This window comes from Brassica oleracea, chromosome C2, assembly GCF_000695525.1.
Source record: "Brassica oleracea var. oleracea cultivar TO1000 chromosome C2, BOL, whole genome shotgun sequence".
Taxonomy (NCBI): domain Eukaryota; kingdom Viridiplantae; phylum Streptophyta; class Magnoliopsida; order Brassicales; family Brassicaceae; genus Brassica; species Brassica oleracea.
Genome location: NC_027749.1, coordinates 49,818,159 through 49,845,654, shown reverse-complemented (window position 1 = coordinate 49,845,654; position 27,496 = coordinate 49,818,159). Strand labels below are relative to the sequence as shown.

Here is a 27,496-nt window from a genome sequence, read left to right as displayed (position 1 = left end):
AAAAACCTATTCGATATGATGTCCAAAAAAACAAATATGAAACATAAAGTAAATTAGAAAATATAGTTCATATCAGAAAAGCTTGGAAATGACAAAATTTTATTCAATAACCAACATGGTTCAACAACCATTGAACCTGAATCGATATACAACTCATTAAGTCTTAAGATATCAGTATGTTCTAGTAAACAAAACTCTCTTCAATCTCTCAACCACTTACTACACATTTTCAGCTAAGCTTCTAATCTCAGTATCCTCCACATCTGCAACCTCAACGCTACAAGCCATCGAGTCAAATGTTAAATCAAGAAAGTACAACAACGACACAAGAACGCAACAAGTAATGAACATCGGGATGGGACCAAAGATCCATAGGAACAAAGGCGATGAGAAGTAGAACGCTCTTAGTCCTAACGACCAGAAGTAGCTCCCACGGTTAACTGTTGCAGCCACATAGTCTTGGTTTATCATAAGACTATGACCACCCGAAGAAACAGCCATGAGCTGTTTAAAAGGGACATTGATGAGGATGCTTGCATGGCTGTAATAACGGATTGATTGGACGTTTAGAAGAAACGCGACTAAGAAGCAAACAAGGATTGCGAAAAACTTGATGGAGAAAGCTTGGTCGCTTTTGTCTCCAAACACAAACCATACCGATCGTTCTCCTGTACCGCTAGTCATTAGTACCGCGATTAGTGAACACAGCATTATTGCGGTTGATGCTAATAGTGTTGACGCCATTATGTTGTTCCTTAGCGTTTGAACCGCTAGAACACCATTTTTAGATGCGTCCTGCTCTCATTTGTTGTAAGGGTATATATTAGTTGTAAATAAATTGTACAAGGAATCTGAAAACCAAAACGAGGAATATTATTGGTGGAGAACATAAACTGTTTTTCTTTTTTATATTTTTTGAAAAGTAAGAACATTAGCATCTGTGTTTTATTCCTCAAGAAATGCAAAGCATATTTTCAGTGCCTTAGTAACTTTCACACTTGAGGACTCATTTATTAAGAAAATCTTCAGAATCTGATTTTTTTTTAAATCTAATTATTATGTTCAAATATGAAAAGAGAAATCTCTCGAAATAACAACATGCATGATGATTATTATATAGTATGTCTAATATGCACAGATTCTCAACATCTCATCCCCCAATACAGAAGGAACTGAAACCATTGGCAAGATTTTATTTTCCAGGAAAATCTTTACACATGCATACACTTATATGTCAATGATCATATGTTATTCAGATTACATTTATATTTATATTATTTATTTGTAAGCAGTAAACACTATATGTAACTTTCACCCAAAAAAAAGTTATACTATATGAGAAGATAAACGTACATCCACACGGGTTGGTAGATATTCACGGGATTCTCAGTTATACCCAACCCTCAGACTATAACCAATGAGCTTAATCAAAAAATATATTTTTTTAAGATTTTTTTTTTTCATTTTCCAGAAAATTGATCATCGACTCATGCAGATAAACATGGATGGATCCAAATCTATGACAAAATAAATCATCTACTCTTTTTTACTTAAAAATAAGCAATGGTCTACTTATATACGAGAAGAAAGCAAACAAAAGTATGATAATAAGAAATGGAAAAGACCTCCATCATGGCTTGGACCCAGAGGCGGCGATTGAAGGCGTTGAGGCCAACGACAGTGGAAGATGGGCGATGAATGATACGGTGGAGAAGCCACAGATGATAGCATATCATCAAACCCATCCCTAATGGTACCAATATGTAATCCAAATACTCACGCTTCATTCTTTCAGATAGATGAGACTGATCCAAGTCGCACAAGAAAAAATGATTATAAAAAAATAAATGAAACCGAAGAGATCGAGAGAATCAAAGCTGAGCACGGGTCTTTCGTGGACCCTTTGGTATCTCTCTACTTAGTTATGTGTTTCCCGGATACTCAGCCAGACAGCCACTCTATCTCCTTTTATAGATTTAAACCTTTATATACAAACATGTGTATTAGTGTATACCTCCACTTGTAAACGACGAACCCTAGATGGTTAAGTTTGAACCGGGTTTTGCCATTTGGCTGACATTCCCCATTTGAATCCCAAATATGCATTTATTACCAAAAATATACATTTAAAATTATTTTAATTATTACTTCTTCCGTTTCATAAAATTACATATTATTGAGAAATTTTTTGTTTCAAAAGATCTTTTTTTTTGCATTTTCAATGCATGTTTTATTAATTAATTACAAATTTCAAAAAACTTAATTACACTTATTTAATTTTTTTGACTTAAAATTATGAAAAAAAAAATAATCACAAAAATGTAAATTTAATATTTTTTATTAAAATGTGTGAAAAATCTAAAATATATAACATTTTGAAACAGAATGAGTATAATACAAGTATCAACTAACTGAATTCAGATTCTTTACCGAAAAGGTTGATTTTATATTCAACATTTCCCCTCTGGTTAGCTAGTTCTTATATTGAATCTGAAAACGGTAAGAAAATAGAAAATAATATGTTGAAATGCAAAAAACTGTCGCCAAAAACACACATTTAAAATTATCTAAATTAACCAAATACGCGTATCAACTAACTTAATATCTATTCTTAAACAAAGAAAAAATAATAGGAATTAGGAAACCTTTACCACAATATGGTCCAAATTAATTAATATACCATTGTGATTTGTGAAAATCCTTTAAACTTTTTATAAAATCCTTTAAACTTTTATGTTGACCATTTTAAATCAACTGAGTTAATAAGAAAAAGCATGCGAAAAGGATTATTTTCCAACAACTAGCTATCACTCCAAAGATTTTTCTTTCCACCATATCAACACAAAAGCATGCAAAAAGTTTTCTTTAATTTTTTTTTAAAAAGTCTAAAAGCATGCATAAGAAATCTTATATTTATGACACAATGAAAGTACTGACCAAAATATTTTAAGTTAGAAACTTCGTTCGCAAAATGCCAAAAACGGTAATTAATATCGCTTTTAATTTAAATGACGTTTTTTAACGAATTGGAAAACTTTTCAGGACATCAACGGCCCACTAAAAGCCCACTATGACGTCTCTCTTTACTTCACACAGCTGATTTGGCAAATTGGCACCAGTATATTTCTCGATGTTGACATTTTCTGTTATTATAATTAGTACAAGAAAAACTCAGTTACAAAATTCCTAAATATTTTGATAATGGGAGTGATCAAAGTTTCTCACGGCATTCAAATATTATAGGACTTTGAAAATTTCACAAGCATCATGCATGGCATGGACCAGTGTGGTCCTAGCTAATCTTTAATGCACGCAGTGTAGCCGTAACTCGTTAACACTTACGATAGTTAGGCTAGGAAATAAATTCTTATAACCTGCAGCATTATCATTTATTGGTTTTTACTTTTTACTAAGAAACCAGCTTTATAATTGCTTTTGATTAATTTATATTTGACAGATTACTAAACCAATGCAATTATGTATTTTCAACTGTGCTTGACTATCTTGTGTCTACTGAAACCTTATTCAATAGTAAAATAAACAAAAGCATCTCAAAAGTTGTCATTGTTTTGACTTCTGAATCACAACACAAAATAGGTTTTAACTTTTAACTAAAGCTGTAACATCATTTTTATATGCAGTCTTGACTATATATAAGTATATAACCGTGAAATTTTTAAAGGAAAGTGTACATGTTTTGTTTATATTGTGGTACCACTTGATACAGAGTAGAGCCGTTGATTTGTCCTTGCATGTTCTTTCCACAACAACAACTACCACCACGTTCTATGTGGAGGCTTGAGAGCTAAGAAAAGATTAAGTTCAGCATTTAATTAGAGCGAGTGACATGTTACCTTTACCATTACTAAAAGCCTTTGGTTGACATTTTTGTTTCAAAGAATTTAATCACTCTGTTATTTTCAACTATATATTATGTTGATCTATCTCGAACTAAGCATCCGTACCTCTCTTCACATGGGTTTATCTCCGATCAGCTTAACACGTGGTCATATTCATAAACTGCAAACATGAGCGTATGGTACATTGATTATTTACACCTATTTCCGAAAACTCAAAACAAGATTCACAATATTTTACAATTTAAAATAAAGCTTAAGATAGGTGCAAGTGCACGGCTCTTTAGGATTTGTTCTACATGAAAGACTAAATTGCCACACTACAAAATACAGAGAATGACCTGATCTTATAATCTAAGACAAATTTCAAAAACTCTTTTTTTTTTCGTTTAATTCGAAAAACTTCTTTTGGAACTTCTTTTTCAAAATATAAAAATATTTCTTGATTATAATAAAAAGTATATCTATAGAAAACAAGAGTTAATTCCCAGGAGTAAACACAGTTTCTCCACAAAGTTATACTCTGCTTTTGTGATATATAATAAGCATATGGACAATTTGTAAATGATGAACCGTTGACAAGTGGCCCAAGAAGTTGTTAAGTGAATAAAGATGTGAAGGAGCAAAGAAGACGGGTGAAGTTAGGTAAGGCAAAGTCATCGCCCTCTCTCACACTATCTTCACGCTCTTCTTACCATTCCTCCTTTTCTTTCGTTTTCCTTCTTTTTTTTTTTTTCTTTCTATGATTTTAATAAATAATTTTTGGCAAAATCTATAACATATTGTTTTATCGATATGTTACTATCATAACTCAGTAATATGATAATATCCAAATCCAAAAATAATCACGTATGGGTTCGCCTCCCACTGTGGTCGTTTTTAAAGCTGTCAAAAAAAAAAAAAAAAAAACGTTTTAGAAAAAGTGAAGAAACAAAAGAAGAACGTTACTGATGAATTAATTGATAGAGCCAAAGATGTGTATGAGAAAGAGTTCAAGACAGCTGAACTGAAGCCAATGCCGTGTTCTCTTTCGAGATACGACAAACCAAAAACGAAATAAATAGAGGAAATATTTAAATGTTAATCAATTAAAATAAACAATAATAAAACGAGGGAAAAAACGAGGTGGTGGGCCCCCGCTAATTAACGGAGTTAAGAATAATATCCGTTAGAAAACAGCGTGAGACTCGAATCTATAAATATATTCCCATCTCTGCTTCATCTTGTTCCCTCACTTTGATCTTCTTCCTCCTCGCTTTGCTCTCGAGTCAAAATTAAGGTTTCGTTGACGCGTCTTCTCTCTCTCTCCAGGTAACGTCTCTCTCTCTCTCTCTATCTCAGATACCTTCTCTGTGTGATTAATTGCTTCCGAAAATTTGAATTCCCTGGAGAAATTTCTTAATCCTTCCGTCGGATCTGGTACCTAGCGATACGTTGTAGCTTCCCACTCTGCTCCGAATCGTTTCAAATTCGGATGTTGATTCGCTTGAAACATTGAGAATTTTTCGTGTGAGATCTTGAAAGAGGCTGTGAAATAGAGGAATTGATTAGCTAAATGTGGACACGTGTCTCCGATTGGATTGTAATATTCGGCGTATTGGTGCCTTCATAGGCGGCAAATCGGATTTAAACGAAACAATTTCTTTCTCTCGAAAGATCTTTTTTAAAAAGTCGGTCCAGGTTTAGGTGTTCAGGCTCTAGCCTAATCAATAATTCTGTCTGATCAAGGTCTAGCGATTTCTTGATTAATCGCTAGACCTTAGTTAGACAAGGTCTAGCGAATCGCTAGACCTGGGCTTAGGTCTTTTTCAACATAATCATCGTGCAGTAAATCAACAAAACTCTAGAAAAATTGTTTTATTTATATCCGATTTGCCATAGGCGCGCACCGACTACTCCTAACGTTACAATCCATTAGTTCTAAAACATCGGTTTAGGCAGTTTCTTGGCGGCAATCAGTTATAAATGAAACAATCTTTTTTTCTTAAAATTAGTCTAAACAGACTTATTCAGATGCTAATCTTCTATAAAACATTTAATTAGTAATGATTTTTAACGTTGAATGTGCACGGTATTGATGGTTTCTTCGGCCTTTACTGGGATTCTGCAGAGTATAAAGGTTGTGTGGAGCTTTCGAAATCATTCAAAAAGAAGATGGAGGTATTTGGAAAATCTCCCATGGTTAGCTCTGCCAATGTTATTTACTTGTCTGCGATTCTAGGCCGCGACTGCGACGCGTCTCACAAATGCGATTGGAAATGCGAGAACGAGAACGTTTTCGGGAACATGTACCGCTGCAAACTAACTGGACTGACTCACGTCTGCGACAACAACTGTAACCAGAGGATCCTCTACGATAACCACACCTCCCTGTGCAGAGCGAGCGGACGGGTTTTCCCTCTCTCGCCTGCTGAGGAGCAGGCGGTGAGAGGTGTTAGGAGGAAGCTTGACAACAGTGAGAGCCTTCCTCCTACTGAGGGGTGTTCGTTTAAGCGTCGTCGTCGCGATGTGTCTCAGTTCAAAGCTTCTCCTTTCGAGAGGTCTTTCACTGCTGTGAGTCCTATCTGCAGCCCTGCTGGAGACGGGATGGACTTGAGTTAGATCCATCAATCATCTCCCTGAGAGGATCTTTAATAAGACGTAGAATAACTTCCTTTTTTTTTATCTATTTTCTTTTGAAAAACTATGGATAAGAGACGTATGTGCTGTTATTGCTCTAGCAGGGGAGGTCTAGGCATCTTCCCTGCCTGAAACAGAGCTTTATCTTAATTATTCTGTGAACTTTAATGTAGTACTTATGTAGGAGAGACTTTTATAATTTACTTGCTTCTACTTATTCTTGGTGATGATGTTTGATGTCTCTTCTTGTGGACATTTAGTTTTTCTTTTCCTTGTTTAATATTTGTTTAGGCAGGCTTTTATTCAAGCTGTGTATCTTTGTTTTGGCTAGCGTCTTACCATTATGAAGGGCCTAACACACCATTGGTGATGTCTGTAAGTGTGGTGTTACATGATTTTTCCATGTTGCTAGCCAATGCAGCATAGGTTCTTCAGGATAAAGGATAATATCTGGTTTCTGATTTCTAACAGTTTCTTTGTTGTACTAACCAACTTCCATTTTCCTTGATTGATTTGTGTTTGGGATCCTGAATGTGTGTTTATGTTTGTGCAGGTTCGCAATTCAGGAGAGTTTAATTGTTGTTTCTTTTATGTCCATTGATTTGTTTTATATGTCTTTAATTTTTTCTTTAGTAGGAGTAAGTCTGACTGTTTAAAGTATAAATTTTTGCTTTGCAGGTCCTCATGTGGTTTTGCTCAGTAGGCAGCAGCACGCTTGGTTTCATTCAGTGGCAACATAAGCTGATGCTTCCTAACGATTAGAGAAAGGAAGACAGTGAGCAGATACAGTTACCCTGCGAGGATGTGATTGGCCAACTGCGTTCAAAATGATCACATAGTCGTGGTAATTATGTGATATGACATTTATGGAATTGTTACGCTTTTTTCTTTCATTTACTTGTGAGTTCTGCTGCTGTACGGGTGCCTGCTTTGTTCTTAATTTCATGTTTGTTATCTTCTGTTATGTTACGGATGGGTTCTGATATTTGTGCTCATGGAATCTGTGCTCTTATGCTACAGGTACAAATCTCTTTAGAATGTAGAGTTTCTCATGAAGTTCATGGATTCTGGGCTCTTATGTTACTCCCACCTAAATGGCTAAAGTAGGTAATCACAGACTCATAATGATGATCTAAATTAAGTAGAAATGAGAAAACCATGTGTTAGTTATCATATAGAAGTAGAACTGCAGCAACTTTAGGATGGAAGAGTAGAAGTGAAGATGGGACATGTTGCTTCAATTTGTTCTTTTTTTTCTTTTTTGACGTGGAATTTAATGCAATATTTATTCATTTTTAAAGCTTACAGAAAGGTAAAGACGTAGGCATTCGATGGTTTGATCCAAGAGCCTAGATTTTCTGGAATCGTGGAAGATTCTGTTCCAAAGAAGTTGGCAAAGTATCAAATGTTGACTCTACCTCTACGATAACATACGGTATGTGAATATTTCTCCCTATTAGCTTATGAATTATGATGATTAACAACTACTCTGTATTTAACTTTTCATCTTTTTTAGAGATCGGATTCATATGTGCTTTTATTCTTGAGATGTGCTTTTATTCTTGAGATTTTAAAATTCTTGAATTTTAGTAAAAGAATAAAAAATTGAGGATACGAATTTTTTTTGATAGATTTTCTTTTATCATTTAATAGTGATTGCTAGTATTTGTTCAATAAGATTAGATATTGGTTACTTTTTGAATTAAGCTGTTTTATTTATTTTGGTTGGTGTAGCCGTGTAGATTCTCTTGCATCTTTTAGTAGAGGTTTCATTACTTCCATTATATTTTCCCAGAATAATATAATGTAACACTGATGAAAAAGATGTTGGACAAGTAAGGCAAAGAATTGCCTTGTCGGAGAGGCCAGTGTCCTAAGAGTAATGCTAAACCTTAATCCATTGCCTTGCGGCTTGAAGCTTGAAGCTTTCTTAAGCAACCTCACCGCTTCAACATTTGATTTGATTTGGTATATACTATAAACCCTGGTTCAATGAACCTCCTAGCAAAATCCATATCACAGGAATCTTAAACCTTAATTTAATAATGGGAAGATCACTGGTTCCCATGGCTGTTCTTGTTTATATCTCTCTGCTGTTCTCTGTTTCTTATTCCTCCACGTTCGTCATCACGAATAACTGTCCCTTTACAATCTGGCCCGGCACTCTTGCAGGCTCTGGCACCCCGCCACTACCCACCACTGGCTTCAAACTTGATGTGGGACAGTCCGTTAGCATTCCCTCGGCTCAAGGCTGGTCAGGTCGAATATGGGCCCGAACCGGCTGCAACTTCGACGCCAACGGTACAGGAAAATGCACCACCGGCGACTGCGGCGGGAAGCTGGAGTGTGCCGGCAGTGGCGCAGCCCCTCCGACTTCCCTTTTCGAGATTACTCTCGGTCGCAGTCCCGGTGACAAAGATTTCTACGACGTTAGTCTCGTTGATGGGTACAACCTCCCCATAGTTGCTTTCCCGAGAGGCGGTGGACTGGTCGGAGCTTGTAATGCCACAGGATGTGTTGCTGATATCAACGTTAGCTGTCCGAAGGAGCTTCAGGTGATGGGAGAGGAAGAGGAAGAGAGAGGAGGGGTTGTTGCTTGTAAGAGCGCTTGTGAGGCCTTTGGATTGGACCAGTACTGTTGCAGCGGTCAGTTTGCTAATCCAACCACGTGCAGGCCGTCTTCTTACTCTACCGTCTTTAAGAGAGCTTGTCCTAGGGCTTATAGCTATGCCTTTGATGATGGGACTAGTACTTTCACTTGTCAAGCTTCTGAATATGTCATTATCTTTTGCCCTGGCAGGTATATAATCTTGTTCCCTTCAGTTTACAGTTTGTTTACAATGCTCAGTTTCTGGTTAAATGACTTGAATTACTTCTTGTTCCAGGGTAACGAGACCAAGCAGCCAAAACTCTGATCCCCCTAGCCCGCCTCAGAATCCATACGGCCAACAACCTATGGCTCCACCAACACTGAATCCATACGGCCAACATCCTATGGCTCCACCGAGTCAGAATCCTTATGGTCAACCAATGGCTCCACCAACTCAGGATCCTTTTGGTCAACCTATGGCTCCTCCAACCCAGAATCCATACGGTCAACCTATGGCTCCTCCAACTCAAAATCAGTACGGTCAACCTGTTTCTCCTGTGACTCAGAACCTGCCTGGACCAAGTCAGAATCCAAACGGGGAATCAACGACTCCCCCACCTCATGATCAGTTCATGATGCCTCCTCCCGTTGTAAACCAAGATCCAGACGACCGGTTTGTAAATCCGCCAATAGTGTATGAGAGTCAAAGAGCTGAAACTGGGAAGGTTGGTAAGACTCATTCCTCGTCTGACATGCTTCGACCTTACCCTGTCTTGTTGCTTATTGGACTCAGTCTAATTGCTTTGAGGCAATCATGCACAACATGAAACGTCATTGTTCTATCTTTTTAATGAGAATCGATACATAACTGTGTGAAAGGAAGCAAACAGATTATGTTTCCTGTCTTCCTAGAGATTCTCAACTCTATTCGTCAAAGTCCTTAGATTACCTTGAATTGTTTGAATTGGGTTCACAATTATACATGTAAAACTACTTTATTCCATGTATGTATATGTTGTCGTCTCAACTAAATAATGAAAATAACAAAAAAAAAAAAGACAAATCAAAATCATCATTTCTTGGGCTAATGTCTTTTAAGTGAGCCCAAATTGAAGCTATTACGATTGTTTCTGCTTCATAGACTGTGGTGTTAGCTGAGGTCATTCATATTAGCTTCAATTTGACAAGGAAACGTATGATCCATAGGAAATAGTCTCTTTGTGTCTTAGGCAGAATCTTTGTTTGGTGTTTGCTAAACTATTAGTTTCTTGTATGGTGGTACTAACTGCGTGATTATTGGAAGGTTCTTAGGGTGAGGTTCTTAACGGAATATAAGAACCTGTTTCTTAACTTTTAACTAAAAAAAGCTAATAACTGGTTCTTAAATAAGAGTTTTAAAAGTCGGTTCTTAACTTTTTTATTTAAAAGTTAAGAGACGGATTTTTATATTCCGCTAAAAACCTTACTCTAAGAACCCCCAATAATCATGTTCTAATATTAATATTATTTTATATTTTCTGTTATTATTGCTTGGTGTTGCTAGAAATAAAATTTTAACTACATTTGTCTTTTTACAAGCTATATGATTGATTCGGTTAAGAATTTAACATGTTAGCTTTTTTCTTTACCGAAAACCACTCAACATGACTATGCCTTTGTAAAATTACGCAACATGCCATTTTTGGAATTAAAGAAAGAATATATTTCCCCTGTTCTTTCTAATTCATGTAGTAATATCATTTTAGTATTATGATTACTTTGCAAATATTAGTTCAATTATACATTCTTATAAAAAATGATAAGATTATTGCACAAAATAAAACATACATAAGTAATTTGTCCATGTTGAATCTTTTGTTAGTTAGTCATATAGTTTAGAGAAATGAATCTCCTTTTGCAATTTTTTCACATCTCCTTGTGCTTAATTAATAACTATGCTAACCGAAATATCTTCCATAGGATAATAAGCAAAAGTCACCGAAATAAAACATATGAAACGTCATCGTCGGTGGCTCGTGGGTGGTTGGTTTATTGTGTATTTAAAGAAAAAGAAAAACAAAGAAAGAAAACGATATACTCCCTGCGTTTCCGAAAATAAGATCTTTTAAAGTGCTCACGCTAATTAAGAATTCAATAAATATTTATAATTTAATTTTTTTTTTTATTTTATTATACATTTTCCAATAACTTTTCACCAATGAAATTTAATCAATTCAAATATTTTCATTTAATGTTTTTTAAAAGTATAAAAAAGTGTCAAATCTATCTTCGTGGAACAAGTAAAAAATCTAAAACATCTTACTTTTGGGAACGGAGGGAGTAGTGTTTTTCTACTTTAATAATGAAATCATTTACTTTTCTGAATTGTTTACGATTGTCTATAACTATAAATCACGTTCTCTTTATAACTTTTTTTTTTTTGTAAGATGTAGTATTAAAATAGACAATGTTTTCGAGAAAAGACCGATTGCGTTTTGAGTTGTGGGAACCATGATCATCCTAAATTTCCTTTAAAGACCGACTGCGTTTCACCGTACGAAATTGTGGCTGTATAGAAAAATGGTTGTTTAAACATCTAAATATTGATATAAAAACATTACTCATACATACTCATGAAAATGACCTATGCTATATATCATATATCAGATCTTTTTATTTTCCCACTAAGTATATCCTTCTCTTTAGGGATCAACTTTCCGGACAATTACAAAATGAACGTTTTTGTTAGGTGTTTATAAGCTATATATCATAACACGATCTGTTGTTAATCAATAACAAAATGACACATTTTAGTTTGTTAATTTCTTTCGAAGTCCAAATTTTAATTTAAGAATAGTTTGAGGTTTTATCGTAGTTATATTTCCAAGCTATACAAATCGAAATATCTTTTGCATTAATTCTCGAACACTTTCATAGCCTTTCTCGAACATGTTAGGAAAAAACAGAAAACAAAAAAAAACTATACAGATTGGCATTGATATGAGCCAATATTGTGAATTCAGATACATCCAATAATCTAAGGATCTATCCTTACACACATATCATATATATCTAGGGCGAGGCCAAGTCGGAGGAGGAGGAAGAAGAGGAGGAAGAGACACGAGAGAGTTCGTTCACGAGGAAAATGATGCGAGAATGGTAATCACGAGCCTCGTCCAACGATTCGGCTTCAAGCTCGGCGAGCTGAGAGCAGAGACGCTCCTCAGCTTCCTCCGCCACTTGCGTCCGCCGCCACAACTGCAACATCTCTTTCTTCATTTGCTCCACCACTTTTTCCATCTCCCCGTTCTTCCTTCGTAGCTCCTCCACCTCCGAAGCCGTCACAAGGTTTCCTCCTTTACCCATTTTCTTTTCAAAGTTTCTTTAACTGTTTTTTTTTTTGTTTGGCGTTGGCTTTGTGTTCTTGTTTCTTGGTTCTTGAATGCTCTCCTATTTTATAGGCATTACGGTGACTGGGCTCCTTGGGATGCGTATATGTCTAGGTTCAATGTATCTCTTGTTCTGGTGAGTTATTTTCCTCCTCTAGAACATTTTCTTTTTATTTACTGATACTCGTTGAATCCCACAATATACTTTTACCAAAACTTGAATGGTGCAACAAAAATATTCTAGAGGTTTGAAATGTTTTTTTTGGGTAAAAAGAGGTTTGAAATGCTGTTGGGGATTTGAAAATCTTACGTAAATTTCTGAGACATACAATATTTTACGATGCTATTTTGAAATACTATTAAATGATTTCTTTTTACTTTCAAAAATATCCATATATGTACATGCATGTAAAAAGAAGGAGGATTCTGACTCATACGGCCATACCATAAAATGCTTTTTCCTCTTTTTCTTATGCATTACCTTGTTTTGGTCTTTGTATTAATTGTTAGTTTGTTTACCATACCGAATCTTTAAAAACACATTTGAAGATATTTTCTTGGCGAAAACGTTGACACTTGATCAAGAAGTGCATTTAAAAACCTTCAATTCAGCCCCACTTGTTTTAAAGCAAATTAACAAACCCTTCGTTATTTTATACTCCCTCCGTTTTGTTTTTTAAGTCGTTTTAGGGATTTTGTTTTGTATCACAATAATAGTCGTTTCCAAACTTCTATGTAACATTTGATCATTTTTTACTTTATCTACCCTTTGATTTTAAAATTATTTTCCAGTCAATCATTTCAAGTTTCAGAGCAATCCACGTTTTACAAGACATGCAATTTTCAGTCAATTGAAAATTTAATAATGTAAATTTAGTATCTATAAAGTTTCAGCATCTTCCACTATATGATCCACTTGTCTTTTTTCGATACTTTCACTAAGAAAATGAAGAATGAAGAAATCAAAGAAAAAGCAGAGACCAAAGATGAAGATGATCTACCAGTTTACAAGATTTGTTACCGTGTGAGCCGTGATTTTGATTTGAATAAATTGTTTTTCTATGATGAAGGAGAACTTCACCCTGACAAAGCAACCGAAGAAGTTATAATTGAAATGTTGAAGATTTATTTCCCGCACTCTTTTTAAATTCAGATGTGATCTTATTGTATCACTGCAGGTTATTTCATGATAATAAGTCTGTGAAACTATATTTATGATTTCACATTTCAATGTTTTTCTTATTCATTTTCTCATACAAGTAATATTTATCGAATTTTAGTAACAGAAGATGTTTTTTAAAAATGATCATGTTAAATTTAAGATCTATTCCATCTTTGATTACTTTTGATAAATATTTTTTGTAGATATTGTTAGTAGTAATTTATCGTTTTAGTTTGATATTTTCTTCCAACCAATCAATACTTTGTTTGTTAAAATGAAATTAAAGAACATGCAACGAATCTATGAACCTAACATGAGCAGTATATTATATTGGCGTTATATATGTGACTGTCAACAAAGAAGTAGGGATTGGTTAGTTTAATCTAAGAGTGTAGTGATATTTGATTAACATTAACACGTGAAAAGAATTTACTTAAATACAAATAATAAAATAAACACAAAAACAATTCTTATTCCATTTAAAATAAAAACCACAAATAAATAAATCCACAAAATTCTAAATAAATAAAAAAACCCCAACAAGAATCCCGAATTTATGAAGATGATGCTAGCATCTCTATTACACTTTGGACCAGTGCAACATCGCAGCTTATTTGGAGAGGAAGACGATTTTCTCTATCAAGAGTTGCTTTTTTCATATGCGGGATTTTATATGTGTTTTTCCTCCCACTTTCATAATCTCTTTCATGCATGTCTGAAGGGTCAAGAAAATATAATTTATCCTTTCTGTAGGATATTCATTGAATGATTCTTCTACTGCATGAACAAGATCTTCGACAGTCTTCGGACAAGTCTGATATTGTAGTGACTGGATAGCAGCAAAAAAGCCAAGATCTAAAATGTTTAGATCTGGAGAGTTTGCTGGTTGACACATCAGACGTATGTTAAACCCGTTTTTGCACGCAGCTTCTTGAAATTGTTTATCACCACTCCCAACATGCGTCCTTGCATTGTCTTGTTGAATGAAAATAGTCTTACCCTGATCTTCAGCTGGCCATTTTTCATGGATTACCGGAATGACTTTTTCAATCAAACATGCTCTTATATCTTCTCTCTTCACGGAGTTTGATGCTTTTAGCTCTAACGTTCCAGCATCTCTGTTTTTGCTTCGTCTTATAGCTGGTTGGAGGGTCACAAAAGGAAACACTCCTATTTTTCCAGAAAATGTCTCATTTCCTTCCTCGTCAAATCTAGGTCGAGCCATCGCCGCTAAGAACATAACCTTCGTAATATAGTTTTTGCTTTGACAGGTACGATGTGGCACGTCTTCTTCGGGAAGTAAATAATATTTTTCCATTTTCTTTGTCATGTAAAACCATTTTTCATCAATATGTACAATATTGTACATATTGTTGAATTTTGGTTCATGAGCCAAAGATTCATTTTCTAACATGGACAAACAAAACTTCAACCTTTCCGTCTTATTCGCATCGCTTAAACTTGGTTTAATTGCATTAGTATGGCGTCGAATCGTACCTTCTTTGACACGCCTATGCAATGTTGAAGGAGCAATACCCAAAGCCATTGAAAATGACCGAAGTGACGTTCTCTTGTGAAGTGGAGTAGCCATAACTTGATTCAAATCAAGAGGGATTTTCTTACGACCACAATGTGCTGTTTTTTTGTGGGATACACTAAGCTCTTCACCATTTGGAGTTTCTTTTGCTTGTTTCCAAATCCGTTGTACTGTGCGGATTGACACCAAAAATAAATCTGTAACTTCTTGAGTAGTAAACCTTGGTAGTACCCCCTTAATCCATGTGAAGTTTTGTTAAACGACTTATAAAACAGAACGGAGGGAGTATATTGAATACGTGGGTCCACATTTTTATTTATTTTACGTGTGTTTGTGTGAATCATTGCAGAGACTTTAAGCTGCCTTGTTTAGTTCTAATTTGTTCAAATCTCTCTTAAATGACATGTTTGGTTGTGTTGCCTGTAAGAATGAACCGGGTCCGGGACCTAGTCAACCCCGCTTCACCGTCTGTCCTCTCGGGATCGCCTTCGGGATAATCCTCGGCCCCTAGGATTATTCTCCGGTTGATTTGCTCTCGGTTAATTGCTCTTGTCTCAGGTTCCGGGTTCAAGGTAAAGCATGAAACCGCTGGAATCGATTAGTTTGCTAGAGAATAAGTTAGCTAAGCTTTAATCTCGCTCTCGGGTATCTTTGACCTAGTCATTGCAAGTCTTTTTTATCTTTTTTGGGGTTTGTCCAGGGCCGGCTGGGGAGGGGGCAAGCGGTGTGACCGTCCCGGGCCTAAGCCCTTGTCTTCCGTATATTAATAGTTAAGGGGTCCAATTTTTTAAAAAAATTTATATTTTATATAAAAAATTATAAATATAATAAATAAAATTGAAAAGGGTCCAAAAATATTTGATATGCATATAGTTTTATTTTCATCACAAAATATACAAAATATTACTGATTAAATTTTAAAAATATGTTAAACATTATCTGAATATAAATCTTAGAGAGTAAAAAAAAAAAATTTGCTCTAAAACCCATAACAATGTTAAGTCGGGCTTGTCTTGACCCATGCTTTCATTAGCTACCCTTAGATGCAACAGGCTTTGAAGATTCAATTCCTTTCTCTCTCATTGTATCATTATCTTTATAATGAAAATTCACATGCTTATAAAAAAAAAAAAAAAAGAATGAAAAAAGTTACACTGTTTCTCTTTCTTGTATCCGTCAAAATGAATGTGGAAGTCATTTTTTCAACCTTTATCATTTCCACTAATATATTTCGCAAAACGAATGGCTCCAGCGCAAAGCCTTTGTCGACGGAATCATGTTCCCACTTCTTTCTCTCAGTTGAACACCTTCTTACCAAAGTCAATGGCCGTCACGTCAAGATTATACAACTATTTACTTCCTCATCTTCTCTGGTTTAAGTTACCCCCCGATTTTCTTAATTATTCTTAGTAAAAAAATTATTAACTATATCTTGACTGGTGGTATGTGCATGGAAAATGTTATTAAAAGAGGGTTACTAACTGTTGAAATGTTTAGTTGGAATATGCTCTATTGATGCTGTTCAGTGCTCACTATCTTCTTTATAATTAATTAATTTATTATCATTATCACCATCAAAATATCTCAATTAGATTATAAAACGTCCCCAACTCACGCCAGAAACTTTGGTACGTGATCACCAATTCACCATCACTACATTTGAAAACAGAAAATAACTTCTAAGTTATAATTTTGCAAGCTCAAAGGTTAACAAAATCAAAAGGCATTTTAAAGAGGAAGACTAATATATCACCGACTCTCTGAAGACAATACTATCTCACCAAACCAGACGAGGTGCGAGTTTAAAGGGATATGGACATTTGCCTTAGGGCCTTGTTAAAGTAAATAAAGTTTATGATAACGAAAATGTGTTTGTTCATCTCCAAATCATATATTTAGTTGGTTTGACCTCCATAAACTTTTTTTTGTAAAACACCATCATGGCGTTGTAGTCCTTATTTGTGAATTATATTATATTTCAAGGAATCAAACACAAGATGGACATACGACGAGAGGGAACTTGCGGCAAACATCGAGACCAATTGCTTCAGCTAGATCAGGCTTATTATCTCCCATTGTTCCTACCTCGACTCTCCAGTCAAACCGTTTCACTAGGTTAGCCAATGTGACTTCGACCAAGGCTAATGCAAACCTGATTCCAGGACATCTCCTTCTCCCTGAACCAAATGGAATATATTTGAAATTTTGTCCTTGAAAATCTACAAGCAAATCTAAATGTCTCTCTGGCCTAAACTCTTCTGCGTCTGGTCCCCAAGCTGCATTGTCTCGTTGGATTGCCCATGCATTGATTAGCACCTGTTGTTCCAAATAGAATGTTCCGGTAGCTACGTCATAATCTTTGTCATGTAAGATTTAATATTATAAGATTTAAAGACTTACTTGCGTTCCGGTAGCTATGTCAATCTTTTTTAATTATTTTGTTAAAAGACTTAGCTACTATATATGTCATAGTCTTCGTTATGTAAGATTTTATATTATAAGATTTGAAGACTTACTTGTGTTCCGGCAGCTATGTCATATCCATGCAATTGGACATCTTCACTCAATAGTCGTGGAATTGTTGGAACTGGGGGGTGTAGTCGAAGAACCTCCTTGATCACAAGATTCAAATATTTCATCTTCTCAACTTCTTTCTCCGTTACATATCCATTATGCGCGGAAACAGAACGAATCTCATCTTTGAGTTTTTTCATACATTCATGATGTCTCATAAGCTCTGTCATTGTCCATTCTAATAGTGTGAAAGTTGTCACTGATGCTCCAAACAACATATCCTTAACACAAACCAAGAAAACTAAAAATTAGATACATCTGATCCGTACTGAAGAATCACACATCAAAAACTTAAAATAAGACTTAAATAATATATAAGGAATTTTGCTCAAGCTAAATAAAACCATGATAAATCCGGATTTAACAGTTCTTTATAGTGATATTTGATTTACATATTTTGGATACCCATCTTTCTAGAAAACTATGTTAAAAAAAGTAACCAAAGACTTTGCCTTACCAATAGAATGAGTTTTAGGTCGCTTCTGTCTAGCTCAATTGGTTTTGTCTTATCTCTTTGAAGTGATAACAATATATATAGAAAATCTGACCCATCTTCATCTGCATCTTCATGTTCTTGGACCAGTTTCTCCAAGAAAACATCAAACTCGTTATACACTTCCTCTACTTTCTTATCCAAACCTCGGATTCTGTCGATCCACGACAAAACTGGTATGAAATCGCCGAGAGGGAAAGCACCCATGAGCTCCATGAATCTTCTCACAATGTCCTGTGAAATATAACAACCTCTCTCGCTTCCATATTTTCTTCCTAAGACAATTCTTCTTATCACATCATTTGTAAGAGTCGTGAAGAGTTCGCTTAGATTTATAGGTGAAGACAAAGAACTCGCTTTCTCAAGCTTTTCCATCATCGTATTGATCTCCTCTGCTCTTATATTCTCGAAGGATTGAATCGTTTTGATGGTAAGGAGATTCATAACGCAGATACTCTGTATGCATCACAAACATTTGAAGATAAATTAGCTACATGTTGATATATACCGGTCCATTTATAAATATATAGTTGGATACTTCAAAATAATTGCTTATATAAGGTTGGATGATGCATGTTGTGCGTGGAAATATTGTAAACAAATAAGGTTGTATTGTAGTCTTGGACTCTTGCTCATCTAAAATTGAATTTTAAAATAATTTTTGATATTTGAGAATGAATACTGATTTTTTAAATGTCTATAAATATAACCAAAAGAACAAATCTTCTAATCTCTCGCACAAACATAATGTTTGTTAAACCGTTGTTTATATATAAATTGGTCTTTAAGGTGTTTTTTCTAATTTCTGAAACAATACATAAGGGACCATGTGTTCAGTAATGAATATTAGTCATGGGATAAATATATTTAGACAAATAGAAGAGCACACAACACAAACTTATAACGAGTATAAAAACAAAAAGTAAAAATTACCTTAGCCTGTCTCCAATATTCTCCATAGGGGGAAAAGGCTATTTCTCTCCCATTGAGAAGTTTATTGACCGTTTTGGTTCTTGGACGATTAGAAAACTTTATATCGTGTGTTTTCATCACGTCGTGGGCTACTTCAGCCGACGAAACTACGAGGACAGGGACGCAACCGAAGTGAAGGAGCATGAGCGGTCCATAGCGAAGGCTCAGGGAATGGAGAGAGCGGTGAGGGTGGAGGCTGAGCTGGTGGAGGTTTCCGATCACCGGAAGTCGCCACGGAGATGGTGGCAGCTTAACTTTTGTAGTCGTGATTCGCGTGAGGAGTGGTTTTAGGAAGAGTAAGGCTAAGAAGGTGGCTACGCAAAGAGAGATTAATATAATTTCCATTTCAATATTAGTGAGAAAGTTGTCTAAGTATATAATGTGAATAAGACATCTGATCTCCCTTTGTACTCTCTCTATATATAGTAATAATGAAGGATCACACGCTTTAGATGGCAAATATAGTGATGATGTAATACTGGAATGGTAATGGACATCATTAATTTTTATAATATAAACAAAATGTACGTTGCATTGTGATATGAGATCAAAATTGACAAAGTGAGAGCATGTGACCAAAAAATACTAACGTGAGTAATATAATATACATGAAGTTTTTATGATTTGGTAACATGTCATCATTGTTATTTACATGAAGGCAACATATGAGACACCATGCTTGGTTCGTGGCCAATGCACAGTAATACACGTAGAGATCGGTGGCACAAGACTCAGTGTCAATCCGTTTATCATTTCTTCCAAAATGACAAAATGTTGTTGTGGTTTTGCATGCTCAAGACTCTTAAAATATATTTATTGATCAAATTAGAAAGTACAAAGTGCATGCATGGCCACGTCCACTCGGCTTTACATTCAACTAAAATCCATATCAAGTATTTTTTTTTGTTTAGTTTTGATAGAAGTACTATATTTTTTACCAATGCCTCACATGTAGATAAGTATGGACTCTTAACGACTTTGAGCAACTTCCTCAATGGAGGTTTTAACCGTGTTTTTTACCTCATCTAATAATAAACGCAGGTTTTGATCCTTAATTTCTTCTTCTTCTTCTAGAGCATCCTATTGGTAAAGTAAAGTCATTATGGTCCCATGTACAGATATGTGATTAAACAATGATTAATGATGGTGAGACTTGAATGTGAGAATGCAGTTTTGCTAGAGGTACAGATTATGTTCGTTTACGTGTCGCGCGACCTGCGACCTGCGACCTGCCACATGCTGATCGCAGGTTGTTGTTCGTTTTGATGTCGCGTAACATGTGACCTGCGATTGGTCGCATGTCGCAAGTCGCATGTTGTTGTTCGTTTTGACGTCGCGCGACTGATCGCGCGACCAGTCGCGAGTTCTCATTCAAGTCGCCCGAAAAAACAGCGACTAAAAATTAAGAAAATTTTGATCGCGCCATTCAAGTCGCCCGAAAAAACAGCGACTAAAAATTAAGAAAATTTTGATCGCGCAACTGGTCGCAGGTCGCGCGACACGTAAACGAACGTAATCTTAGTCGCAAGTCGCAGGTCGCGCGACACATAAACGAACATGGCCACAGATGTATTCTATTTACTTCCGTATCATATATAACATTTTGTTGCTATACAAATGTGCCAAGAATAAGCCATTCTAAAACATTTTTCAATAGTGTGGATTCTTGATACTTCCTCAGAAAACTTTGTTTATCAAGAATCCTATGTTCTGGATCATATTATATGTACCAACTTAGGATTATTGTGAAACACAAGTAGGATATAAAAAGATGTGGCTATTTTATTAGAAACACTGAGAAAGTAAAATACAATTTTGAGATCTAATCAGAGCATCAACACAACTAAAAAGAGAATATTCTTTTTTTTTCCAAAAGCACTTGCAAGACTTTTAAGAGATGGAGTCATAGCTATAGAATTGTGATCCCTTCTACTTCTCTCTCTGGCAACAAAAACTTTTCAAATGTGCCTCAAAATGAACAACACAACTTACACTGTTGTTCTTCCACGGGCTCTGAAGAGGTTTTAGACTGAAAGAAGCTAAACTAAAGCAGAAACTAACAGTTAGAAGTTATCTTAGTCGAGTGCTTTTCTTGTCATAATGAACTGATCACCATCACTTTGATATAAGCTGTACGTTGTCTGTGACTACATTTGGTTGCCGCCTGAAACTTTACACACCTCTTCTCTAAGCACCCTCACAGCTTCTGAGACTCCATCCTGAAACCATTACCCTTAAAGCTGTCGATTGCCAGAAACTAGAAAACAGGAAACTTTGATTGTAGGCCAGTTACCTCAAGAGACAATATTTCAGCTATTTCCATGGCACTATCTCTAGTTTTTGAAGACAGTGCATCATATACGGCTTTTGCTACCACTTGTGCAGCTTCCATGATGCTCTCATCATTTGATTCAGGGAGCAAGTGGTTCCTTTTCAATGGTTGTGGAGCAACCCCAAGCCAAGTCATCTTCTCCGCCCAATAGAACTGATCCATCATAAATGGGCATATAATCTGCAAAAAGACAACATTAATTGTCACCATGAAACTTGAGATTCATTTAAATATTTAAGAACAAGAGAGCAAAAGCGTTAACCAAGCAGTGAATGTAATATAATTACAAGTTTGTGGAGCTAAAAGAAACCTGTGGGATTCCAGCGTGTAAAGCTGCAGCTGTAGAACCACTATTTTCCAACAGGGAAACATTAAAAAAAAAAACAAGACAAAATCAGTTTTCATCTATATATATGTCCTAGTTTGTTAATAAAGAGCATCCAGCTGAAAAAAATCACCTGCCACCATGATGAATTGCAGCAGCACATCTTCTAAACAGCCAGTTGTATGGCACCATACTAACTCAAATAGACAAAGAGATGTGTATGTTTTAGAGCTACATGTATTTACATTTTGATAATTTATATTTCAGATTAAAAAAAAAAAAAAATCATGTGAATATTTGTACTCACCCTGAGAAACAGAAAAGCTTGCCGTTGAAGATAGAGACTCCCTCCTGTAAAGATCTTTTCACTGGTTCCTGAGCAATGGTGCAAATTGCAACTTCTAAAGGTTCATAACCCGCTGTGAGAATGATGAATCTGTAGCCTGTAATCTGGATAACAGACTCGAGAATCCGAAGAAAAGCCAGGGGATTCTTCATAAAACCCATGCTCCGCAAGCACATAGAGAAAAAGGTTATTGAAAAAACATAGAAATTAGAAATGATTTTAGAGGGATCAAACTTAAAGATAGAGACCTTCCAATGGAACTCAACCCTACAAAAATAGGAAGAGATGGCTCTAAAGACGACACGAAAGTATACAGCTCAGTGTGGTTTGAGCATGTATGGGAATCGTCTGTGCCCAGGCGCTCTGCAGAGGGGTGGTTGTCTCCACATTTGTTGCATGAAAACTGCCACTCGTTGGGTAAAAACCAAAAGCCACACACTCGAACACTCAATGGCCAGTAATCTGTTCATAACAAAAAGTGAATGCAGTGAAATGCAAAAGAACAAGGCTTTGACAGGTCATGGCCTATTGCTGTGAGATTTTATAAACATCCTACTTACCAGGGCATTCTACAATTTCTTTGCTGAAACCATACCTGTTGCAAGGTTAATAATACGTAAAAGGTCAACTACAAACTTGTGCAATGTCATCTAGACTAAGTTATATCAGTACAATATAGCAACTCAATTCCTAAATTTAATCAGAGATCAGCCTTTTAAAATGAGAAAAGTACATTAAATGGGTTAAGAACACGAAAATATATTGAAGATAAAATACTTGATGGAAAGAAGATTGCAAAGTGATTAGATGTGACGACCACCAATAGAATTCACTACTCACAAGACTAGTGGAGATGGTGGCCGGATATGCCAAATTGGAAGGTCTGTTACCGGATCCTGCAACCAAATGAGAAACGTCAGGTGAATGTTCACACTATAATTACTACCTCCGTTCAATTTCCAATAGCTTATAAACGATAGTAATTCAATAAACTCAATTAATTTTTTTTTGAAGTTTACAATTTCTGCATAGGAAACATAAAAACATCTCAATTTTTTTCTAAAAACATCTATCTTAGCGGAACGGTTGAGTATCCTTCTAGGTATCTATGTTAATTAAAAACACCTACTGCAAAAGGGTAACAGCTTAGGTTGAGTTCCTCGGATCGCCAAGATCCCCATTCTTCAGTAAAGAGAGGCCACATCCAATGAGTTACCTCACTCCAGCTAACCTGCAAGCAAAAATCATATAAATTTAGTAATAACACCAGTGACATGTTTGTATCATATGGAATACCTTGCCGATGGGGGCTTCTTTCAAGTACTTGTACAACTCCGGAAGTTCCTTCCTAAACATTCTTTCAAAGCCTGATGGTGGACTAAAAACAAAACAAAACAAAAATTGCAAGTGGTCATACTTCCACTTCCAGGATGTCAAGCTCATACTTCCCAAGCTGCGAAAAGTTTACCTATACGGAACAACATAAGGAGCAGCCACCACACAACGGATCTGATAAAGCTCTGCAAGGCTCCATCCTTCCTAAAATGTAACAATAGGAAGAGCCACTGTTAGCCTTTCTTAATCACATGACCGTGGTACAAGGGAAAGTTGTTAAAGTAGACGTACCAAAGCAAAGAAGTTTATGACAACGAGATCACCATCCATACAAGGACCATCTCCAAAGATGCTTCCAAATGCAGAACGACACTCTTGCCTGTGTTCCCTTTTGATCTTTTCCTTCTCCTCCAAAAAGAGTTTCCTAGCTGAGTCTGAATGAAACCCACAAAACAAAGATCATTGCTTTAAAGCTAGGTAGCCAAGTGAAACATTAGCCTATATAGTCATCCCCCAAAAATTTTTTTTAAAAATTATATAGATTTAAATCCTCAAATTTATATATTTTTTTAAAAAAGGAACCTTTACTAAATAGTCTACAGCCTCCAAAATCTCATAAGAGCTGGTTAATTAAATTAACATAAAGAGTATTGATCTGCACCGTTCTGAGTGCCCAGAGCTTCACTAGACTGAGCAGGAGGAGAAGTGATAGGAACATAGGAAACGTTTGCTTTGAACAAGTGTGAGCTTAGGTTCTGCCAAATAAAAAATCAAACCTTTATTACATTAATTGCTGCAAGTCTACAACTTTGAGAAGAAGAAGAAAACAAGAAACCAAACCTCATGAGCTAAATGTGAAATCAAGAACACAGAGTAGTTTGGTTGATCACGAGCCAAAGCTGTAGCAATGGCCTGCAAGAAAATTAAGCAGCTTTTAGACTTGATTCCTAAGAGAACCCAAGTTTCACAAGTGAGATTCTGAGAGAGAGATTACAGCGAGAGGGTAGACATCGCCTTTGGTGCCGAAAGCCATGAAGAGAGCTATTGGTTCTCTCCTGCTCCCTGGTTCCTCCATGGTGCGATGAAGGAGAAGAGAGAGAGAGAGAGAGTAAGACGACAGTGCTTTTCACCCCAGCTAATACACAGCGATCACCAATGAATCGCGTTTGCAACCTTCGAATTCGATTGGTTTTGTGTTGGCAGTCAAATCGCGTTTTAAAGACCGTTCATGTGGTTCGCTTAGGACTGTTAGTTCGGTTAAAAAAGAATTTGTCTAATTGAACCGAACAAAAAAATTTGATTTGATTTGGTATTTTGGTTTGTTTGGTTCATGAAGACTCTACCGATATAAGTTTTCGGTTCATTCAGTTATTTATTATTTCGAAATTTGATTGGTTAGTTTAGTTAGTTCGATTTATAATTTTGGTTAGTGTTAGTATGCTTCGGTTATAATTTTTTTAAATAGAAAATCGAATTAATGATTGACTGCTGAACCGAAACCAAAACTTCCTAAATTTGGTCAGTTGTTGGTGTTCGTTATTTTGGTTAGTATTAGTATTACTATGATTTGATTATAAACTTCTTTTTAAATGGTAATTCAAATTAACCAATTGCTGAACCCAACCGAATCGAATCTATAACCAATTTTTTCATCTACCGAATATAACAGCACATGAACCGAATACCAAAAAAACCAGTTCAAAGTGAGCTGTGCCTTCTAGTTTCTTATGTAGGTCACTCCATAACAACACAAACCAAATCACTTGTTGTTTCACATAACAAGAGGACTCAATACACCATCTGTAATTAAAACAGATTCTTTCTTGAAATTGTACATGTTCTCTCAAAGACATTACTTTGACATATGAAGGACACAACGCAGACACTTTCCCTCTCTCATAAGCTCAAAGGCTTCATTAATATCATCAAACACTAGGTCATGCGTGACCAACTCATCAATCATAATCTCCTGCACCACAACAAAAGAGTCAAACAAAAAGTCAACAACAACTGAAAAGTGGTTTTTGCTTATATGTAGTTGAGCTTACCTTGTTCATGTACTTTTCAATGAGTGAAGGAAGATCAGACTTAGGCTTCCACCCACCAAAGAGAGTCCCTTTCAATGACTTCCCTGAAAGAAAGAGTCCATAGTGAGCTGAAACTTCAGGCTTCACTTTAGGTACACCTAGAGTAACGGTCATGCCCCATCCCTGAGATAAAAAGGCACACATTAGTAACAAAACAAAGGTGAGAGAGTTAAGTATTAAACAAGAAAGCTTACATCAGAGCATGATTGTAAAGCAGTTGTAGCTACTCCTGTATCACCAACACATTCAAATGAAAAATCAGCACCTCCTCCTGTCATTCTTTTGATTACCTAAACGATTGTATACCCATTTTTTATGAAGCAGCCAAGATAGTAATAAACTTTTTATATAAAAATCATCAGCTTACCTGGTGTATAGGTTCAGAGATGTCATTTGAATTGATGAAGTCAGTGACTCCAAATATCTTTGCTGCAACATATAAGAAACACTCAGAACCAGTCAAGAAACCGCTAAGGCGGTATATATATCCTAAAGCTACCTTGTTCAGCCTTAGAAGAGTTGATATCAACACCAATTATCTGAGCTGCACCTCTGAGTTTGGCTCCTTGAGCAACCTACTCATAAGAGATTAATCCCCAACACAATGTAACACAGAAGCATCAATGTTTATGTATCAATTACTTACCGAAAGACCGACAGTTCCTAGACCGAATATCACAACACTTGAACCTCTTTGTACATCAGCAACGTTCCATGCTGCACCAAGACCTAAAATCACACTCTAGATTTCTCAGTATTTGGATTTCATCATTTTTATCTGATGTTCGAGAAATTGCTAGGCGGTAATTAGATTTCTTTTATAAGAGATTAGTGTCTAGGTGGACGCCTAGACGCTGCCTAGACAGAGTTTTATTCTAAAAGTTCCTAATAGGAATATTGTTTTATAACTGATTTTGCTGCATATACAGATTTTTAGAACACTGTTTTTAACTACCTGCGGCTGCTCCGCAGCTAAGGAGACAGATTTTGTGGAGAGGTGCTAGAGGATGGACTTTGACAGCACATCCAGAGTGAACCACAGTGTACTCACTGAAACTCGAAACCGCGCAGTAATGGTAAACAGGTTTGCCTTTGATGGAGAAGCGTGTCTTCTGATCACTATGCATCAAACCTCTCCTCTCCATTCCAAGAACCTGACACATGTTACTCTTCCCAGAGATGCAATGCCTGCATGATCCGCATTCTCCAGTGAAGACAGCAAGGACGTGATCTCCTTTCTCAAACTCGGTCACACCTTCCCCTATGCTCTCCACTATACTGCAGAAACATGATAGGACTCAAACTCAAAGAGACTGTACCAATACAAGTCTATTAACTCGCGAGATCATAAGTAGCTTACCCTGCAGCTTCATGGCCAAAGATACGTGGCAAAAGAGACTGTACCAAGAAAGGGAGATTGCATTATAAGCCAAACTCATAAGGAGTTTAATGTAAAGAAAGATACAAGAAACCTGAGATTCCCAAGCGGAGAGGTCGCTACGACAGAGAGATGTACAGACAACTTTGATTCTGATCTCAAGAGGTTGAGGTGGAGAAACTTCCACTTCCTCCATAACCAGTGGCTCGCCAGCGCGCCATGTCACCGCCGCTGTAGAGTTCTATCAAAATCACTAGACGAGGAACTAAATAAATAAAGAAAAACTCTTTATTTACCTTTGCAGGTTATGACTTGAGGTTGTTCGTGGGAGGAAGAAGACGACATTGTTATCACAATAACTTTTGCTTCGAGCACAAAATGAAGCTAACCTTGAGAGAGAAGAAGACGGGGATGAAGAAACAGAGCTTCACCTAACACAACAATCACCAACCACCATGATGAGAGCTTCAGAGGTCCCACATCAGAGGCAACTCATTCCCGCCACCAACCCCCCCCCCCCC

At 36.1% G+C, this 27,496-nt stretch overlaps 8 protein-coding genes across 11 annotated transcripts; 2 read left to right on the top strand and 6 right to left on the bottom strand.

Moving 5' to 3' along the window:
• Positions 1-87: 87 nt before the first annotated feature.
• Positions 88-1,923, bottom strand: LOC106323092. Its single transcript, XM_013761267.1, has 2 exons — positions 1,626-1,923; positions 88-795 (listed from the first exon to the last, which is right to left on the bottom strand). Exons 1-2 carry the CDS (start codon positions 1,785-1,787, stop codon positions 220-222), a joined length of 738 nt encoding a protein of 245 aa, XP_013616721.1. The 5' UTR covers positions 1,788-1,923; the 3' UTR covers positions 88-219.
• Positions 1,924-5,078: 3,155 nt separating this feature from the next.
• Positions 5,079-7,579, top strand: LOC106327262. 3 transcript variants are annotated; one of them, XR_001267412.1, is made up of 4 exons: positions 5,079-5,168; positions 5,968-6,497; positions 7,155-7,320; positions 7,513-7,579. XR_001267412.1 is itself a non-coding variant. In XM_013765369.1 (2 exons), exon 2 carries the CDS (start codon positions 6,012-6,014, stop codon positions 6,456-6,458), a length of 447 nt encoding a protein of 148 aa, XP_013620823.1. In that variant the 5' UTR covers positions 5,080-5,168; positions 5,968-6,011; the 3' UTR covers positions 6,459-6,678. The 3 variants fall into 3 exon arrangements, 2 of the variants coding, with proteins under 2 accessions (XP_013620823.1, XP_013620824.1); XM_013765369.1 differs by lacking the exons at positions 7,155-7,320; positions 7,513-7,579 and having other exon boundaries at positions 5,080-5,168; positions 5,968-6,678; XM_013765370.1 differs by lacking the exons at positions 7,155-7,320; positions 7,513-7,579 and having other exon boundaries at positions 5,098-5,163; positions 5,965-6,678.
• An 864-nt stretch (positions 7,580-8,443) lies between these two features.
• On the top strand, positions 8,444-10,131 carry LOC106327261 (pathogenesis-related protein 5-like). Its single transcript, XM_013765368.1, has 2 exons — positions 8,444-9,276; positions 9,362-10,131. The coding sequence occupies exons 1-2, from the start codon at positions 8,522-8,524 to the stop codon at positions 9,891-9,893; spliced, it is 1,287 nt and encodes a 428-aa protein (XP_013620822.1). The 5' UTR covers positions 8,444-8,521; the 3' UTR covers positions 9,894-10,131.
• A 1,805-nt stretch (positions 10,132-11,936) lies between these two features.
• On the bottom strand, positions 11,937-12,712 carry LOC106325818. The gene has a single exon (XM_013763866.1). The coding sequence runs from the start codon at positions 12,409-12,411 to the stop codon at positions 12,118-12,120; it is 294 nt and encodes a 97-aa protein (XP_013619320.1). The 5' UTR covers positions 12,412-12,712; the 3' UTR covers positions 11,937-12,117.
• Positions 12,713-14,251: 1,539 nt separating this feature from the next.
• Positions 14,252-14,821, bottom strand: LOC106324511. Its single transcript, XM_013762471.1, has one exon. The coding sequence runs from the start codon at positions 14,819-14,821 to the stop codon at positions 14,252-14,254; it is 570 nt and encodes a 189-aa protein (XP_013617925.1).
• A 2,279-nt stretch (positions 14,822-17,100) lies between these two features.
• LOC106325826 (cytochrome P450 71A14-like) lies at positions 17,101-19,526 on the bottom strand. The gene is made up of 4 exons (XM_013763878.1): positions 19,134-19,526; positions 18,165-18,656; positions 17,650-17,928; positions 17,101-17,449 (listed from the first exon to the last, which is right to left on the bottom strand). Exons 1-4 carry the CDS (start codon positions 19,515-19,517, stop codon positions 17,120-17,122), a joined length of 1,485 nt encoding a protein of 494 aa, XP_013619332.1. The 5' UTR covers positions 19,518-19,526; the 3' UTR covers positions 17,101-17,119.
• Positions 19,527-20,934: 1,408 nt separating this feature from the next.
• On the bottom strand, positions 20,935-24,709 carry LOC106322072 (sterol 3-beta-glucosyltransferase). Of its 2 annotated transcripts, none has more exons than XR_001266219.1 (15): positions 24,505-24,709; positions 24,351-24,422; positions 24,172-24,265; positions 23,802-23,944; positions 23,644-23,714; positions 23,472-23,553; positions 23,305-23,406; positions 23,016-23,071; positions 22,736-22,770; positions 22,424-22,637; positions 22,137-22,337; positions 21,963-22,022; positions 21,792-21,854; positions 21,466-21,684; positions 20,935-21,391 (listed from the first exon to the last, which is right to left on the bottom strand). XR_001266219.1 is itself a non-coding variant. In XM_013760254.1 (15 exons), the coding sequence occupies exons 1-15, from the start codon at positions 24,583-24,585 to the stop codon at positions 21,320-21,322; spliced, it is 1,542 nt and encodes a 513-aa protein (XP_013615708.1). In that variant the 5' UTR covers positions 24,586-24,704; the 3' UTR covers positions 20,935-21,319. The 2 variants fall into 2 exon arrangements, 1 of the variants encoding a protein (XP_013615708.1); XM_013760254.1 differs by having other exon boundaries at positions 21,815-21,854; positions 24,505-24,704.
• A 483-nt stretch (positions 24,710-25,192) lies between these two features.
• On the bottom strand, positions 25,193-27,469 carry LOC106324913 (alcohol dehydrogenase-like 6). The gene is made up of 10 exons (XM_013762918.1): positions 27,272-27,469; positions 27,070-27,206; positions 26,958-26,995; positions 26,553-26,875; positions 26,244-26,326; positions 26,097-26,172; positions 25,965-26,026; positions 25,792-25,887; positions 25,559-25,720; positions 25,193-25,479 (listed from the first exon to the last, which is right to left on the bottom strand). Exons 1-10 carry the CDS (start codon positions 27,318-27,320, stop codon positions 25,363-25,365), a joined length of 1,143 nt encoding a protein of 380 aa, XP_013618372.1. The 5' UTR covers positions 27,321-27,469; the 3' UTR covers positions 25,193-25,362.
• Positions 27,470-27,496: the final 27 nt, after the last annotated feature.